The 17,162-nt window shown below is 54.7% G+C and overlaps 2 protein-coding genes across 3 annotated transcripts in view; one reads left to right on the top strand and one right to left on the bottom strand.

Annotated features, from left to right (window-relative positions):
* Positions 1-446: 446 nt before the first annotated feature.
* On the bottom strand, positions 447-14,108 carry RIBC2 (RIB43A domain with coiled-coils 2). The gene is made up of 7 exons (XM_087814026.1): positions 13,995-14,108; positions 13,125-13,206; positions 10,792-11,136; positions 7,685-7,803; positions 4,211-4,438; positions 1,535-1,701; positions 447-549 (listed from the first exon to the last, which is right to left on the bottom strand). Exons 1-7 carry the CDS (start codon positions 14,106-14,108, stop codon positions 468-470), a joined length of 1,137 nt encoding a protein of 378 aa, XP_087670152.1. The 3' UTR covers positions 447-467.
* Positions 14,109-14,452: 344 nt separating this feature from the next.
* Positions 14,453-17,162, top strand: part of SMC1B (structural maintenance of chromosomes 1B) — a 48,241-nt gene continuing 45,531 nt past the window's right edge. For both annotated transcript variants that reach the window (XM_087814974.1, XM_087814975.1), the window contains exons 1-2: positions 14,453-14,561; positions 16,611-16,799. In XM_087814974.1, the coding sequence (XP_087671100.1) occupies positions 14,453-14,561; positions 16,611-16,799 (298 nt within the window). The remainder of the gene's footprint in view (positions 14,562-16,610; positions 16,800-17,162) is intronic.

The following is a 17,162-nucleotide window of genomic DNA, read 5'->3' as shown; positions in this document are numbered from 1 at the left end:
ATGGACCTCGGCAGGGCCGTCTGGCCACCCCCACATCCACAGCACCCACAGCTGCTCCAGAGACACACTCTGAGCCATGCTGAACAGAAACCACTGCTCCTCATAGGAATACACAGGAGAGGTTGAATGTCTCGTCCACGGTGGGAATGTGAAGGTACTTCTGGACCAACTGGTGGGTGTTTGTTAACCCTCCCCCGAGGGTATTCTTCCCACTGATTTTTAGGGGAAGGGAGGGAGGGAGACACATCGATTGGTGGCCTCCCCTATGCACCCTGACCAGGATCAAACTCGCAACCCAGGTATGCGCCCTGACCGGAACTCCAACCCACCACCTTTTGGTGTACAGGGCGACGTTCCAACAAACCAAGCCACCCGGCCAGGGCAGGTGCATTCTTTTAATAAATGTGACCCTTCAAGGTCACCGTGTTTTATGCATGAATGATTCAGGGGGAAGGAAGTGTCTTTCATTATCGACTTCTTGTATTAAACTGTGCGAAATAATCTTCAGTGGGAGTGTTTGAATAGACTTCTTCCTTCATAATTTTTTTCCTGATAATAAAAAGAGAAACACAATCAGCAAATGCCTGGCTTCCTAGTCTACATTTCTATGCAGAAAAGCGCCCGCACGTTTTATCGGTGCCATCCCCAGGGCGTGCTGGGCCCCCGCGGGCTCGGGGTGGACGGGGGCATGGCGTCACTGCAGAGCAGTCGGGCTGCAGACCCACGCAGGGAAAGGGGGGGCCTTTCAGAATCCCATCCCCACAGGCGTGACTGTGAAGACATCTGCTCATCCCGCCTGAGCTCTGTCACATCGCGTCCTTAAGTGCTCCTTTAGGCCCCAAAAGAAGTGACCGGGCGACGAGGGACCCGCTGGTAAACAGGAGTCAGATGTCTGACTGGAGAAAGTACGAGTGGGTCCTTTCTGAGTTCCAGCCACAAGCTTGATGGACGGACAGATACACAAGTAAATACTAATGTGGGTTCAGTGACATAGTCACCTGCTGACCTGCACCGCCTGCCTGTAGCTGGGACTCAGAAGCTCAGAGAGCCCTCCCTGCAGCGGGCGGCAGGCACCGTCCTCTCCGCCTCTCAGACCCCCCTGGGGCCCTCCCCTGAACTCCTCACCAGCATCCCTGTCTCAGCCGCTGGGGGCCCCCAGGGCCCAGGAGAGGATCCCCCAGGGAGGCGTGCTTACGGGATGCCAGCAGGATGGGGTCTCAGTCACCTGCTCTGTGTGGGACCGGTGGTTTCCAGGCCCTTAACTCCTGGCCTCCTAGCTCTGGGCCCTAGTGCCATGGGGGCCCCGGGCCCTTTGGGTGGGAAAGATCTGGGGGGGGGACAGAGAGCCAGGAGAGCACAGAGCCTGCTCCACGGGCCCCGCCGGTCAGCACCCCCACCATCCCTCCTGTCCCCCCTTGACCTAGCCTGGTCCCGGCGGCCTCTGCCTTCTCCAGGGCCCTGCCCAGCCCCTGCCCAGCCCTGCCCGGCCCCTGCCCGGCCCCCGCCCGGCCCCCGCCCGGCCCCGCCGACTCACCGCATCAGCTGCTCCTCGGCCAGGCTGCGGTTGCTGCCGTCCAGGGCTCTGCGCAGGTCCCGCTGCTGCCGCCGCTGCTCCCGCTCCAGCAGCAGAGCCGCACGGGCGCCCTGAGCCCTCTGCCGGGCCCAGGCCCTGTCCCGCTGTGACTCTTCCTCCTGGAGCCTCTGCAGGGAGCAGAGGTGACTCATCACCACCCGTCCCCACGGAGGCGCCCCGGGGAATGGGCTCGGAGAACCGGCCTTCACTCTCGGGTGGGGGAACCGAGGCTCGGGTGGGTGGGCAACGCCGTGCAGGAATCAGGGCAGGCCCACCCTACCGACCCAGGTGGCCCCGCTGGGAGGCCCCGGGCACCACCAGTGGGCAGGCTGCTGCTCCGGGCTGACCACCAGGACCACCTAGTCGCCTCTAGAACCTACGGAGGCTGCAGCCCCACCAGGGACCATGGGCTCATGATCTCGGGGGTGAATGTCTGCATCTCAGCTCATTTCTCGTTCCCTTCCAGACCCTTCTATAAAAACCACTGACTCCTAGGAGAGAAAAATGGATTAATGCGGCCCCGAGAGGTCAGCTGCTAACCATGGGCAGTGTCATCAGCCGTCCTGAGTGACTGTCAGCTCCGCTATCTCCACCCTCCCTTCCTATGTGGGCAGGAATGGGGGTTGGGAGGGGAGCCCCACGGGCTGCCACACTGACACGCCCACTCTCACCCCGCCCCCGCGAGCTTCTGTCCACGCCAAGCCTCAACTAGTGCCCTCAGCCCCCTGCTCTCCTGCTGCCAGGGGACGGCTCCAGCAAGTATCTCCTCCATGCATCGCTCTCGTGGGTGACAAGCAAGCTGCTATTTCTATGACCAGAAAAACAATTAAACAACGTTCCCGTGAGCCCATGTCCCCCACAAGCTACCACCCCGTTTCTCTGCACCCTTTACAGCAAAACACCGTGAGAGAGTTGTAAGCTTGTCTCCACTTCCTCCTGCTCGCTCGTGCTCTTCCCCCATCAGACAAGCTGTCACCTCCAGCCCTCGGCCACAGATGCTCCTCACGGAGTCCCAGCGTCCTGTCCGCAACCCAGCAAGGGTGTCTGACCCTGGGGTTCCACTCCTTCCAAAACGCTCCCCTCACTTGGCCTACACATCACAAAGGCTCCCTCTCTCCTACCCCTTAGCTGCTCCTTCTTGGGCCCCTTTGCTCTTTATAAATGGAGAGGGAGGGTCCCAGGACTCAGTCCTTGGATGTTGTCTCCTCTCTACGCTCATTCCCTGTGCGACCCACCCCGGTTCACCGCTTTAAATGCTCTCTCAGTGGTCATGACTCCACGTTTATGTCTCCAGCCCAGACCTCGCTCTGAGCTCCAGAAGATACATCCAGCTGCCCACTGGGCAGAAAATATCACTTGTCCCTGAGTAGCCACTTTCCTTCTTCCTAACGGAAGTCACTGCCTGGAGTAAACACTACGCTTCCAGGCTTCTTAAAGTCAGGGACCACACTGACTAAGTGCTGAACAATGAATGGCAGTGTCCTTAGAGGGTTCTCCCCTGATCCTTCCTCCTGCTCACTGGAGTGTATGTGTGATGGCAGGAGCTCAAGCAGCCACCCTGCAGCAGGAGGTGGGAGCCAGGTGCTGAGGATGGCAGAACTGAGTCGACCACGGGACTGCCGTATCAGCCTGCGCTGTTTTCCTAAGGATGCGTCTGCGTGCGAGATGAAATTCTACTTTAAGATACTGTTGTTTGGGGTTCAGCATGTTCAGGAAGCTGAATCCTAACAGACTTGGATGTCTAGTGGACACTGCACACTTAACATAACTCGAATTGCACTGATCCCCACTTCCCCTACCCACGTACTGCTCCAACAACCTTTCCCACCCCCATAAGTAACAACTCCATCCTCTGGTACTCAGGCCAGGGCCCGGAGTAACCCTTACCTTGTCTCTCATATGCATGCCCGACAGACCCTCCAACCACTCCTGTGGGCTCTGCCTTCAAAGTAGATCCAGAACCAACCACCTCTCAGCACCCTCGCCACCAGTGCCCCGGGCCCAGCAGCATCAGCTCTCACCAGGACTGTGCAACAGCCCCCCCTGCCCCCCAAGGATCTTCCTTCTACCCTCTCTTCCCTCTGGCATCCAACCTCAACACAGTGGCAAAAGGGATCCTGTCAAATGTAAGTCAGATGATGTCACTCCTCTGCTCCACACCCTCCAATGTCCTCCATCAGTCACAGAAAAAGCCAAACTCTTCCCGATGCCCACCAGGCCCTCGACCCTCCACCTCCCGGACTTCCTCCAGGCCCTCCCCTCACTTACTCTGGCCAGCAGGCTCCCTACTCTTCTCTGAACAGGTCAGATGGTCCTGCCTCACGGCCCTGGCCTTGCAGTCACCCTGCCTGGTTGTCCTTTCCCCAGGCGTTGGTGTGGCTCTCTCCCTCCCCCACTCAGGTCTCTGTTCCAATGTCACACTCCTCCATCCCCCGGTGACCCCCCTCTGCCCAGCACCCTCCATCTCCTTCCCCCAGCCTTACTTTTCTCCCTGGCACTCACCATCCGAGCTACATCACACGTGAACAAGATTAGCCAGCCTTTGTCACACACATACCCCCGAAACGTAAACCCCAAGAGCAGCTGTGACTAGATGCCCCCGCACAGGACAGAGGTGGGAAGGGAGGGGGCAGGCACCAGCTTCTCCTGCACTTGCTGCTTCTGCACCAGGCGGATCTCCTCCAGCTGCTCACGGGTCATGCCCTTCCAGCGGTCAGGGGCCACGCGGTGGGGCCCGAAGGAGCTGGCTGCCTGCTGAGGGTCTTCAGAGAGCAGGTCCCCGCGCAGCAGGCTGGAGATCTCGGCCAGGTTGTCCTCTTGTTCTTGCTTTTTCTCCAGACTTTTCCTTTCCGCCAACTCCGAGGCCTGGGCAGGGGCAGACATCAGGGGAGATGCTCCAAGTGACCCAGGGGGACAGGCCCAGGCCCGCAGATCTCCCTGGGGGTCCCTGCAGGGAGAATGGGCTAAAGGGCAGGGGACAGCGGGGCGGCAGACTTGGCAGGCAGGGCTGCAGGCTGTGCGCTGGGCTGAGGGGGTCGCCACCTGCTGGCTGTGTGCAGAGTAGCTTCAGATCTTCCCACCATTTGGCCAACGTGGAGAGGGGCCCCCCTGGCAAAGACATCATGGCCCCTTCGCTTGGCTCACTCACCCCGGGACAGGGCTCTATGCCCCTCCCTGTGGCCCTGGTCACCCTGATATGGCTGCAGGCCACAAAGAACACCCAACAGAGTGATTCGGGACCGTGGTGACTTCAAAGGTGAAAACACATTGTCACCACAGTGCTCCTGGCGCAGCCAGAGGCCGGGTACCAGTAACTTCCTGGTTCAAATCCCTGCTCAAGTGAGGGTGGTTCAGAGCAAATGGCCCCGGCCATGTGGCCTACGAGTCACCTCCCCTCTCTGGGCTGCAGTCGTTTCTCTGCCAAGTCAGGGATTGGATTAGACATTCATCGGTGTTACCAGTTCTCTTTAGTGATGGGCAGACAGGGCACTCGGCAAGGTGCCAGGCGCACCGCAGTGAGGTGGTAACTCAATGGCATCACATAAGTACATGGTTTGCACTGGACAGGCCAGGTTCAAACACTGGACTTGCAGGGTTTGGAAGCGCCATGTTTGAATTGGCCAAAGCAAATCAGATGAGTGCTTGGGTATCCCTAGGAAAGGCAATTCCCTCTGAGCCTGTTTCTTAATCAACTAAATTGGGTTAGTCATACCCCTCTGGTAGGGTGTTGAACACATTGACTAATGAGACCAGCTAGCTGTGGCTAGGGTTAAAAATAACAGCCACCGTTGATGAGTTCTGAAAACGTGCTCAAGGTTCCAACACGTGACGTGCATTTCCTAGTTTAATCCCACCACCTCACCAGCGAGTGTGATCGAATTACTGCTGGTCACGAAACAAGGCCAGTGCTCTTTCTGGGCACGTGGCAGAACTGTACCTCCCGCCTGCTGAGTGAGTGTGGCCCTGTGGCTGACTCTGGCCAATGCAGTGTGAGCAGAGGTAACTGGGACACTTCTGGAAGGACACAGTGGGTGGGTGGGGGGGATCGGGCACACGCCTGCTCTGTTGAGCTGCTAGGGGCCTCCAGCTGATGGCTGTTCTGTCCCAGGGCCTGGGCTCCAGAGCGAGGAGGAGGTGCGGAGCCCCTCCGCCCACTGAGATGGACATGGAGCATGGCGAATACCAACTGTGTATTTTAAGCCACTGAGAGTTGGGAGGTGCTTCCCATTCTCACTGGCACAGGTAGGTGTCATTATCCCCATTCTCCAGATGATAAAACTGAGGCACTTAAGTAGCTTTTCCAAGGCTACATACAGGAGCCTGGTCTTGCACCTGTGCAGTTGGGCTCTGATGCCTGCACACTGAACCCCAACACCACAACCACAATGTCTCTCTAGTGAAACAAGCACCCCTCATCGTGGAGAATCAGGGGCTCCCAAGTGTGTGTCTCCCCTGCTGAGTTTGCCTGAGCTGCTTGGAATTTTCTTTTGAGGACAGTCATCTAGACCCTTGTATTAATGTCCCAGGCTAATAAACAGAGCCTATTTATAGTCCGGAACAGAACCGATGGCTCTCCCCAGCATGGGGGACATTTATGAAGGAGCTGCCTCACTGCATCCACGTGGGCAGTTGGGGGACCGGAAAGGGCCGGCACATTGTAGGTGCTCACTAAAAACCGCGTGAATGAGTAAACAGATCGATGAATGCAGCAACACGTTTCGGCAAAAAGCATGCCAGTGCCCGGCAGGAAGGCTCAATGAGCACCTGCTGAACTGATAAATGAGGGAGTAAAGGAGCGGCTGGATGGCCAGACGACAGTGGACTAAGAATCAAGAGCTCCGTTCTGAACTAGGCTTACCAGGGGGATCACTCTCTAAGTCATATAAATGTCCAACCACCACGCCATACACCTGAAACTAACATAACATTGAATATCAACTACAATTGAAAAAATTTTTTTAAATTGTTTTACATTTTAAAAAGAGCCCCATCATGCCATTAATTTGCTTTAGGGCCTGGAGCAAAGGAACCTGCCCTCTCTGGGCCTCCTCTGCAAAAGGAAGGGCCAGGTGCTCTCCAAGACCTCTCGCAGCTGGCTGGCCGGTGACCTGGGCTCCAGGTGCCTCTGTGTTCTGCCCTTTGGCCTCCCCTCCGCATTCCTCTCCCTGCTGTTGAAAACCGACGTTCTCTCTGGTATCTGGTCCAGCATCTCCAGGATTTTTGATTGCACACCCCCATTAGCAGAACACACGTGAGCCTGTGTCTCCAATACAATTAGTTTACGACGTGGTACTGTTAGACCATAAAAATACCACGTGCTCTGTAACTCACACACGCGCGCGCACACACATACACGTGGGAATTAAAAATGACGATGTTAAGAATGCCAGTGAGCAGAGCTCCAGTGTCTTCTTCCTGCTCTGCAGTGGCCCATCGCACATGTTCTACTCTGCAGCCCACTGCTCTGGTCAACCAGCCCATCCAATCAATGAATCCAGGCTAAACTCCCTCCCCACCCAGGAAATATAACTGCATTTGAAAAGGAAACCTGGAGATGAACCTACTTTCCAAAAGGAACAGAGAGCTTGAGGCAACGTCAGCATGGGATGGGCGGGGAGGAGTGTTTGTGAGGAGTTGGGCGGAGTTGAGGGGGGAGAGAGCTGTCAGGAGACCCCCGAATTTGCACTAATCATGGTCACAGCGGCTCCCACTACTGAGTGCTGTGGACCTGCTCCTGTGAGGAACAACTCTGAGGGGTAGTAAAGAACCGAAATAAGACCTAGTATCAGGGCAGTGCTGGCTGGTATCTGTCTAGGTGAATGTCACTGTCCTCATACCAGAGAAGCACCTGAGGTTCAGAAAGGTGAACTGACCCCCCTGCCTCAGCTTGTGTAGCTGGGTTTTGCTTTCACACCCAGATTCAGAGCTCGGGAGCAGAGGCTAGAACTCAGCTGTTTCTGTGACTGGGCAGCCCTCCACCCTGCTCCCCTCCCGTTGGGGCTCAAGTTCATGATGTGGCCCAGTGAATGGGCTCAGCCCAGGACCAGGGGAGCCTGGGCATCTAGGGAAAGCGGCTGGGTGCTTGCCCCAACCCACAGCCCCAGGTTTTACCTGGATCTTGTTGAAATCTTCCACAGCTGCACACAACGCCTTTCTGGTGGCCCTCTCCAGGTTCTGTAAATGCTTGGCTGTCTCATCAAACTGCAGCCTGGTCTTCGTGTAGAGGTCCTCTGCGGGAAAGCAAACACTGTCACACCTGTGTGCCCACCCAGGGCTCCCTCCAGGCGCACAGAGAGCCCGAGTGTCTGTTCACACAGCTGCTTCTTATCCTGACTTCATCCACAGAATGGGGTGCCTCAGGCTGCTGGGAGACCTGGATGAGTTAATTCAGGTAAAGCTCTCACATCTGTGCCAGGGGCTGAGTGTCAGCAATCGCTGCTGTGGGTCAGTGACGTCCGCTGTGGGTCAGTAATGTCTGCTGTGGTCCTGGGACCGGGAGCAGTGACTCCTTGCCATCCATGACCTCTCAGGCCACTACATCCTTACAGTCAGGAAGGAATGATGGGAGCCCAGAAAACAGGGAGCTCTGCCACGGAACCAGATGGGGCTCCCCAGAGGAAGGGGGCGTCAGGTAACATACCACGGAGTGGCAGTAGCACTCTGCCAAGGAGAGGAGAGGGGGAAGGGGTGAAAAGTCAAGCATCCAAACTGCACAACATAAAGACTTGGAGTCAGACAGCCTCCCAGTCCAGCCTAGATGCCTCCTAGCTTTATTACTCAACCTTTCTAAGCCTCTGCCCTCACCTGTGAGGCAGGACAACTACTACTTTACAGGGTTGTTACACTAAAAAAAAAAAAAAAAGCCAGTAATCAGAAGGTTCTTCCTATGGTGTTTGTATCCGCAGGTCCCCCATCCATCCCCAAAAACAAAGGCCAATATACAGATGATGGCCTATAGAATCGTACACCTGAAACCTATATGCCTGAACTAATCAATGTTGCCCCGATAAATTCCACTTAAAAAGGAAAAAAAGACCCAACTCTTTAGTGGTGAATTCTGGCCTCTGCTCACCTTCAGCTTTGCCCCTCCCCTTGCATTGTTAGTCTGGTCATTGGTTTAACAGAGCTATCGAGAGCCTCAGGGGGGCCAGCCGCACACTCTGCTAGGAACCCGGGACGGAACCGAGCATCCCGGAGATGAGCCAGGTAACAAACAACATGGAAATAGACGCACTGCTGCAGGCTGGGCCCGTGCCTCAGAGGGAAAGGCAGCCAGAGGGGAAATGTGGGGAACACCTGACTTAGGCAGCTGGACGGTGAGGACCAAGAGCTTCCCCAGGAGGCAGTGACACTGAAGCGCAGTCCTGACGTGCTCACGAAGCTGGGTGGAGAGCAGGTGCAAAGGTCCGGAAGTGGGGAAGAACCAGTTGGGACCCTGAAGTGAAAGCAAGCCCGAGTGGCTGGGACACAGGGAGTGGGCTGAGGGGCACAAAGGGATATCGGAGGGTCGGGCAGTGGCCCCAGCATGCAGGCCTTGGAGGCTATGGGCAGACTCTGCACTTTATTCCGTATGTAACGAGAAGCCATTAGAGGGTTTAAGCTGGGGTAGAGGGAGTAGGAGTGACACTGTTCACCTTGACATTGTTTAGAAGGGAGCATTCTGAGTGCTATGTTGAGAATGGACCAGAGAGGGGCAAGAAAGAAAGGGGAAGACAACTGGAAAGCCCTTGGTGTGGTCCGTGCGGGTGAAAAAGGTGGGGGCTTGCTTCACAGTGGTGACAGTAGGGACGGGAGACGTGGACAGTCCGAAATATCTACAGGAGTTAAGAAGGGACAGGAGCTGAGGATGGCCTGGAGACCAGCCCTGAAGGACACACAAAGGAGGACCCCCAGGTTTCTGGCTTGACTAAGGGAAGGTGTCGCTGAGCGCAGGAGGAAGCTGGAGGGAGAAATGCAGGATTTGTTTCCAGGACATTGTGAGATGCCTGGTGAGATGCTGGCGAGGAGGGGGGAGGAGGGCAGTGCTCTCAGCCAGAGATGGAAAAGTAGAGCACCTGGGAGATGGGTGGGATTCTGAAAGCCCCATCAGTGATCATTTCAACAAATACTTACCTATGTGCGAAGAACTAAAGACAGCACAGTGAATAAGACACAGAATCTCCTGCCTTCATGGAGCTTAGGAGATGGTACGGGGAGGGATGGCAAATACGTAACCACATAGTACGTCACTGAGCAATGCTATGGGGGGAATGAAGCAGGGACAGGGAACGTGAGCCACGGAGGGGAAGGGTACAGGGCTGTGACTTGTAATAGTGGTCGGTGGAGGCCTTACTGGTAAGACAGAATTTTAGCAAAGACCTGAAGAAGGAGAGGGAACAACCATGCAAATATCTGGGGAAATGTGTTTCCAGGCAGCGGGAACTGTAGGTGCAAAGGCCCTGAGGCAGAAGTGAGCCTGACACACGTACATTCTAGGAACAGTGACAAAGTCAGGGTGGTGAGAATGGGATGAAGGAAGGACAGCATCGTAGGGGACAAGATCAGACTGAAAGCCTTGCTGGTCCTTGAAATAAATGTAGTTTTTACCGAGTGAAATGTAAAGCTATTGGAGGATTTTGAGCAAAGGAACCAGCTTCACTGGATCATTCTGTTTGCTGGGTTCAGAAGAGATGAGGTGAAAAGGGGACAAGGGCAGAAGCAGGGAGACCAGCAGAGGCTACTGCAATAATCCAGCTGAGAGAGCTGATAACTTAGTCCAGAGTGGTGATGGCAGAGGGAGTGAAAGGTACTTGAGATGTGGATGACCTCCTGTTGGACTGGATGTAGCATTTGAGAGAAAGAAAACAGTCAAGATGACTTGGAGCCAGGGCCTGGGCAACTACAAGAATGGAATTCCCTTTGATGGAGGTGGAAGGCCAGGTGTGGGGGGATCACAGTGTCCTATTGGACTTGTCCTGACACAGGCTGGACCCATGTGGTTCCCTTGGTCTCCCCAGCAGACTGTAAACACCCTAAAGGCAGGGACTGGTTCTGAGTGATGGGCCTCCACCACCCACTGGAGCCCAGACAGAGTGCAAGCTCAGAAAGTGTTTCCTGCATGACTGACGTGTGACTGGAGATGTTTAAATCCTGGGACACAGGTTCTGACGTTCCTCTCCTCCCACAGCCAAAGCAGCACAGAAAGCATTGAAATCAACGCGTGTGTTTTGTTTCATTACCTGCACATCTTTGGTTGGCCCGAGCATCCTTCCATTCCCTTTGCTGCTGCAAGGACCATTCTCTGCTTTGCTCCTGTTGGAATCTCTTCCTCTCGTGGAAGTTTAAATCCTCTCCCATGAACCTCTGCATCCCCGACACTGTGTTCCGAACGTCGCTGTCTGACTGCCGGGCTGGAAGGTCTTTCCACAGGGCTAGGGGGTCAGAAAGGTCAAATTCTCGACGGGTTTCTGGCCTCTGAAAGCTCTGCTGGAAGTCGCTGATGGCTTGGCAGAGGTTTTTCCTGTCTCTTCTATTCCGGTTTTCTAAGATGCATGAGGTTTTGTCATTGTGCCTCATTTCAGCAGCTACAAGAGGCAGAGGTTGTCCATAAGCTTAAGGTTCAGGGGGGAAAATAAATCTGATTCCATTTTAAAAAATAATTTTCAGTGATTCTAAAAGTAATACAACTCTCCAAAAAGGTAACATAACCATTAAAGAATCAGAATCCTAAATGTACAGAGCACACCTATAAATCAGTAAAAAAAACACCAACCCAACCAAAAATGGGCAAAGGATAGAAACAGGCAAATAAACTTGACTAATCAATAAACTTGTGAAAAGATGGTCAACCTTACAAATGATTAGAAACATCCAATAAATTGGCAAAATATTTAAAATGCTAATAATAGCACATATTCAGATGTGGGGAAAGGAGATTCCTCACTCACTGTTTGGGGGAATGTAACTCAGTACACTTAGCACTTTGGAAAGCAATTTGCCAATATCCTATAAAACTGAAAACATGCATATCCTATGACCTCACAAGTTAACTTCTAGGTATCCCCCACTCATGTACACAGGGACATAATGCAGAGGTAGTCACTGCAGCATTGTTTGCAATTATTAAAAAAAAACACAAAAAAAAAACAAAAAAAACCCTGGGAAAATAAGAATCAGTCATCAGTGCAGAAACAGATAAAGAAACTCTGCTTAATTCATATAACAAATTATCAGAAAATAAATAAAATGAATATTCTATATGTAGATCATGGATTAAATTTAAAAATGCAACACTGAGCCCTGGATGGGTGACTCCACTGGCTGGAACATAATCCTGTACACCTAAAGGTTGCCGGTTTCAGCTCCAGTAGGGGCACATACAGGAGGCAACTGATCAATGTTTCTCTCTCACATTGGCATTTCTCTCTCTCTCTCTGGAAAAAAAAAATCGATAAAAACATATCTTTGAGTAAGGATTTAAAAAATACATTTTTTAAAAAGTTGAAAAGGATCCATTCAATATTATACCATTTATGTAAAATTTTAAAACACACAAAAAACAATTTTAGACTGTCATGGATACATACATAAATGGTACACACACAAAAAGCTGGCCTGGGAATGGTTCACACCTCTGAAGAGGGAGGGAGGTGAAAATGGTAAGGGGGGGAATATACGTATATTTTCAAAAAGAATTCTTAAGTATACCTAAAGCCAATTTGGCAAAAAGTTAACATCTATCTAATCTAGTGGTGGGTCCGTACATATCTGTCACATCATTTTTGTAAGTTTGACTTATTTTTAAACTAAAAATATAAAAGGTAAAACATTTAGAAAACACAGAACAGGATAAAAAAGAAAATACACTTCACTCATAATTTAATCATGCCAACATTACCACCGCTAACATTTTGGCATATTTCCTTCCTTTTTATAAGCGTACCTATCATGTATTTTAAAACTTCACTGAAAACCCATTGTATAAAAAATTTGTACCCTGCTTTTTTCTATTTATTTTGAAACAGGAAAAAAATAACCAAATTTATTACAAATGTATATATAGGAGTTTTATAAGAATATGGCGCCCCCTGCTTTCTTCTATTATACAAATCCTTACCGTGCTTTAACAAAATAAGCTGAAATTGCTGCACATGATGTGGATTCTATTTGAAAAGTTTATCTAAAAGCTAGAGTACTATTATTTGAACCATGTCTAGTTCTCAGTCAGCTGGGGGGTGGGGGGTGAGCTGGGAGTTTGTGCATGTCATCTAGTGTGAAGAGAATGTTTGTGTTTAAGGTTTTTCATATCCAGTTTTGTGAGGGTTTTTTTTAGAAAACAGGAAAACATAAGTTTATCCTTAAAGTATATTTCTTAGAACTCACATAGAATTCAATAGCTGTTTTTCTTTTAACAGAGGAAGAATTGGGGCGTTGTTAATTGAGCACTAGGAATTGTGAAATTTTAAAAGGAGAAAGTAAAAACAACAAGCTCTTACATAGGTAAAGAAATAAGGACTGGAGTCTAAAGACACGCAGCCCTAGAGCCCTAGGTACGCATTTAGGAAATGCTTACCAAATGTTTCATGTCTGGCTTTTTCAGTTGCTTCTTTTATCTTCTGGTCACGAACCTGAATATCCCAGGCTTCTTTATCTCCCTGGAATAGAAAACGAGAGGAGATGAGTTAGAGCCAGATAATTTTATCCCGTTATTAACAATCCTACCTATCTATCCCTACCCCACTGTCAATGCACTCTTAGGTCCACACCATGTCTTTTCATACCTGAATGCCCTTGCTTACAGTTAGCTCTTCAACCTGTCCTCTTAACTTTCCGCAGAGCTCCCTTCCCCCTTCCCTTAGTTAACAGATACTCATCTGCACAACACTGCTTAGGCATCACCTCCTCCGGGAAGCCCTCTCTGATGTCCTCCTCCAGCCTGTCTGTGCTCCCCTCCTTCACTACATTTTAATGTGCCCATTTCAATGTCTGCCTCCTGCACTGGGCCGTAAAACCCTGAAGGTCAAGAACTGCTTAATTCATCTCCTGGGACCAGCTCAGGCTTGCGAAATGGACGGACTGGAAGGAACCCCTGGCAGCATAGAAAGTCTGTCTCAGATAGAGAACCACCCCCATGTAGTCTCTCTTTGGCCACAAACTCCAGACCAACTCACGCCCGCTGCAAGACTCCATTAGCTTGTCTGGCAAGTGAAAGGGGGTATAACTGTTCTGTTAAGGTCTCTCTCATCCTCAGCAAAGTCAATATATAGAGCTAGTTCACCCCCCCCCCCGCCCCCCGGAAACTCCTGGTGCCCTTTGCAGCTGTCCCTGGATCAAAAGTTTCATTCGAGGGGTTCATCTCCTCTTCTCTCCCGCGCCCGACCCCCCCCCAGGCCCCCTCCACGTTCCGGCCTGGCCCCTTTCCCGGTCGGGCCGAGGGTCTCACCCCGATGATCCTGTTCCTGGCGTTGAAGATCTGGTTCTGCCTGCACAGCTCCTGATGTCTCCTCCTGGTGACGCCCAAGTACTGCTCCGCGTCCTCGGGATGCACTATCTCCATGCCTGGGAATCCCCGAGAAATCCTAAGAGGCTTTGAAACACGCGAGATAAAAGAGAGGACAACAAAAAGACGACGAGCTGCGGGCCGAGCGAGGCCGGCTCCCTAGGCGGTGGGCGGGCTGGACGCGAGCCTGCTCCCCAGCTTTTCCGCGCCTCCTGCTTCCCGGGCGGCGCCGCCGAGCGCCGGGCGACTGGGTTTCCTCGGAAACGTAAACAGCCCGGTTGCTAAGGAACGGCGCCGAGCTGGCCGCGTTTTCGCTCCGCTCTCGCGAGAAGCCACGAAGCCCTTCCCGCGCTTTTCCCGCCGGCGTGTGAGGACGCGGCCGAGGCGCGGAGGACGCAGCCATGGGCCGCCTGGAGCTGCTGCTCGTGGAGAACTTCAAGTCGTGGCGGGGCCGCCAGGTCATCGGGCCTTTCAAGAGGTTCACCTGCATCATCGGCCCCAACGGCTCCGGTAACTGGGACCCCGCGCCCGCGCCTCATTTTGCCTGAGGGGACGTGAGGGCGGCCAAAGGGCCTGCACTCGGCCCCCGCTGCCCGCAGCCTCGGCCGCCTCCCGCCGGGTGCTCGGCGCCCGGGTCGACCCCGACCTCGCCCCGCCCCACCCCGGGGTTCCGCGGGCCCTCACCCCACCCCACCCCGGGGTTCCGCCGGCCCGCACCCCACCCCCACCCCACCCCGGAGTTCTGCGGGCCCTCACCCCACCCCACGCCGGGGTTCCGCGGGCCCTCGCGCCACCCCTGCCGCACCCCGGGGTTCCGCGGGCCCTCGCCTCACCCCCGCCCCACCCCGGGGTTCCGCGGGCCCTCACCCCCACCCCACCCCAGGGTTCCGCGGGCCCTCGCCCCACCCCCGCCCCACCCCGGGGTTCCGCGGGCCCTCACCCCCACCCCACCCCGGGGTTCCGCGGGCCCTCGCCCCACCCCCGCCCCACCCCGGGGTTCCGCGGGCCCTCACCCCCACCCCACCCCGGGGTTCCGCGGGCCCTCGCCCCACCCCACCCCGGGGTTCCGCGGGCCCTCGCGCCACCCCCGTCCCACCCCCACGTCCCGCCCACCCTCGCCTTTGCCCCGCTCCTCCTGCCCCAGGCTCTGCCGTCCGCCCTCGGCCCTCGTTGCCTCTGCAGCCCCTTCCCTTCCCCCCTAAGGACGCGGGGGGCGCGGGGCCGGGGCCGGGCCCACGCGGGAACATGGCGGCGGGGACGCAGGCCGCACGCTCCGTCCAAGCTCCCGGCGGGCACCGCGGCTGCCGGGCCCTCGGGGAGGCGCGCTGCCGCCTTTTCATAGATGAGGCCTTGCGGGGCGGCCGCCTCCGCCGCGGGGCCTCCCGGGAACGGCGGGCAGCGGGCCCCTCGGGTGCGTCCAGACCGTCCTCGGGCCCCGCGCCCCGGGTTCCCGTTCTGGGTCCGCGCTGACCGGGAACCGTCGCCTCAGTCACTGCGAGGCCGCCGCGGACGGCGCCCGCTCCGCGCGTGCTCCCGGCGCCGGGCCCGCGGCGTCGCCAAGGGGGGCTGGGGCGCGTGCGAAGGGCGCCCTCCTGCGCGGTAGCCTCCCTCGTGCGCGCCTCGTTCTGGCGTAAACACCCTTCTCCACTCGCGCCCTGGCGCCCGTGGGCGCCCGTCGGTCGGGCGGTGTCGCCCTGTGACCCGCGGGGCCCCCAGCGCCGCCCCGACGCGCCCTGCCGGGTCCTGGGCCCGCGCGGCCTCCGCTCTGTCCTCACGGTCCCAGGGCCCGGGGAAGTGGGCTTCTACGCGCTTTAAAACTGGTTTCAGAGCATCCTTATTGCTTGTAACGAGGTGGAAAGGACGCGCCGTGGTGGGACCGCCTCGCCCAAGGCGGCGGGGAAGGTGCCGTCCGAGCCCCGCGCGGGGCGAGCGAGTCCACGGCGGGGCCGCCCCGCGCTGCTGGAGGTTCCCCGAGCGGCGCCCACGCGTGCGCTGCCGAGGGGCCGAGGCTCAGCGTGCCCTTCCCCACCCGGGCCGGCGGTGGTCACCGCGACGCCCTCAGGAGACCGCCTCCTGCCGCACAGCGCAGCCGACCTTCCTCGCGCGGGGGCTCCGCGCCGACTCAGCCTCGCGACGGCCCCAGCCCCTCCGCCTCGCGCGTGGGCAAACCCTGGGTGTAGTTAGCCGTCGGTTAATACTTAGGAAACGAGGGCAGCTGGGATTAGAGGAGTTACGCGATTGGCCGCGGCATAATGCTTTAAAACGGGGGAGTGGGGTTTTAGATCCAGCGTTTAGACCCTTGAATTTAGACCGCTCACTACTCTGCGGTAGCTGCGTGGAAGGAGCCGCTGACCTGCGGGAAGCGTTCAGTCTCGCGTGTTTTGAATGCAGACGAGACAGTCCTGCTTCGACTTGTGTGTGGGCTGAGTTCCGCTTCCATCGGTAGCCTGTTTTCGTCTGGTTCTGGGCAAGGTTGTTTGTTGCTGTTGTTTTAATGATGAAGAATGAATAACTCCTCTGTCTCCTCTCCTTCCACCACCACCCGCTTTTTGTCCCCAGGAAAATCTAACGTAATGGATGCGCTTAGTTTTGTGATGGGAGAGAAAACAGCTAATTTAAGAGTGAAGCATATTCAAGAACTTATTCATGGAGCACATGTCGGAAAGCCCGTTTCGTCTTCTGCAAGTGTAAAAATTGTCTATGTGGAGGAAAGTGGAGAAGAGAAAACGTTTGCAAGGATTATTCGAGGTATATTTTTGTAGGTGTTTGCTTATGAGTCATTTGATTTTTCTGCAGTTAGGTCGATTACCTGTTTTGGCATAGTGAACTGGAGATGCTTTTTTCCCTCCTGGACGGCAGTTCTCAGAAGCAAGTAATATCACCTGTTTGATTCTCCACTGCGACTCTTCATTCAGACTTCTCCATTGTCGAATAGCATTTTTCTAACTGGTTATTAGGTTAAAATGAAAGAGAGAGCCCGCCTTAAAGACAGAGAAGTTATAAAAGTCTTTCCTGAGGTTCTTTATATATATTTATCGTGTTTTCTTAGTGACGAAGTAATTATATGCATATTTTTGATTTGTAAAGAAAGTTTTTTCTACCACCAAAAAG

The sequence above is a fragment of the Miniopterus natalensis genome, chromosome 2, assembly GCF_054644295.1.
Source record: "Miniopterus natalensis isolate mMinNat1 chromosome 2, mMinNat1.hap1, whole genome shotgun sequence".
Classification (NCBI taxonomy): domain Eukaryota; kingdom Metazoa; phylum Chordata; class Mammalia; order Chiroptera; family Miniopteridae; genus Miniopterus; species Miniopterus natalensis.
Note: the sequence above shows the minus strand (reverse complement) of the source record. Positions and strands in the feature narration are given on the sequence as shown.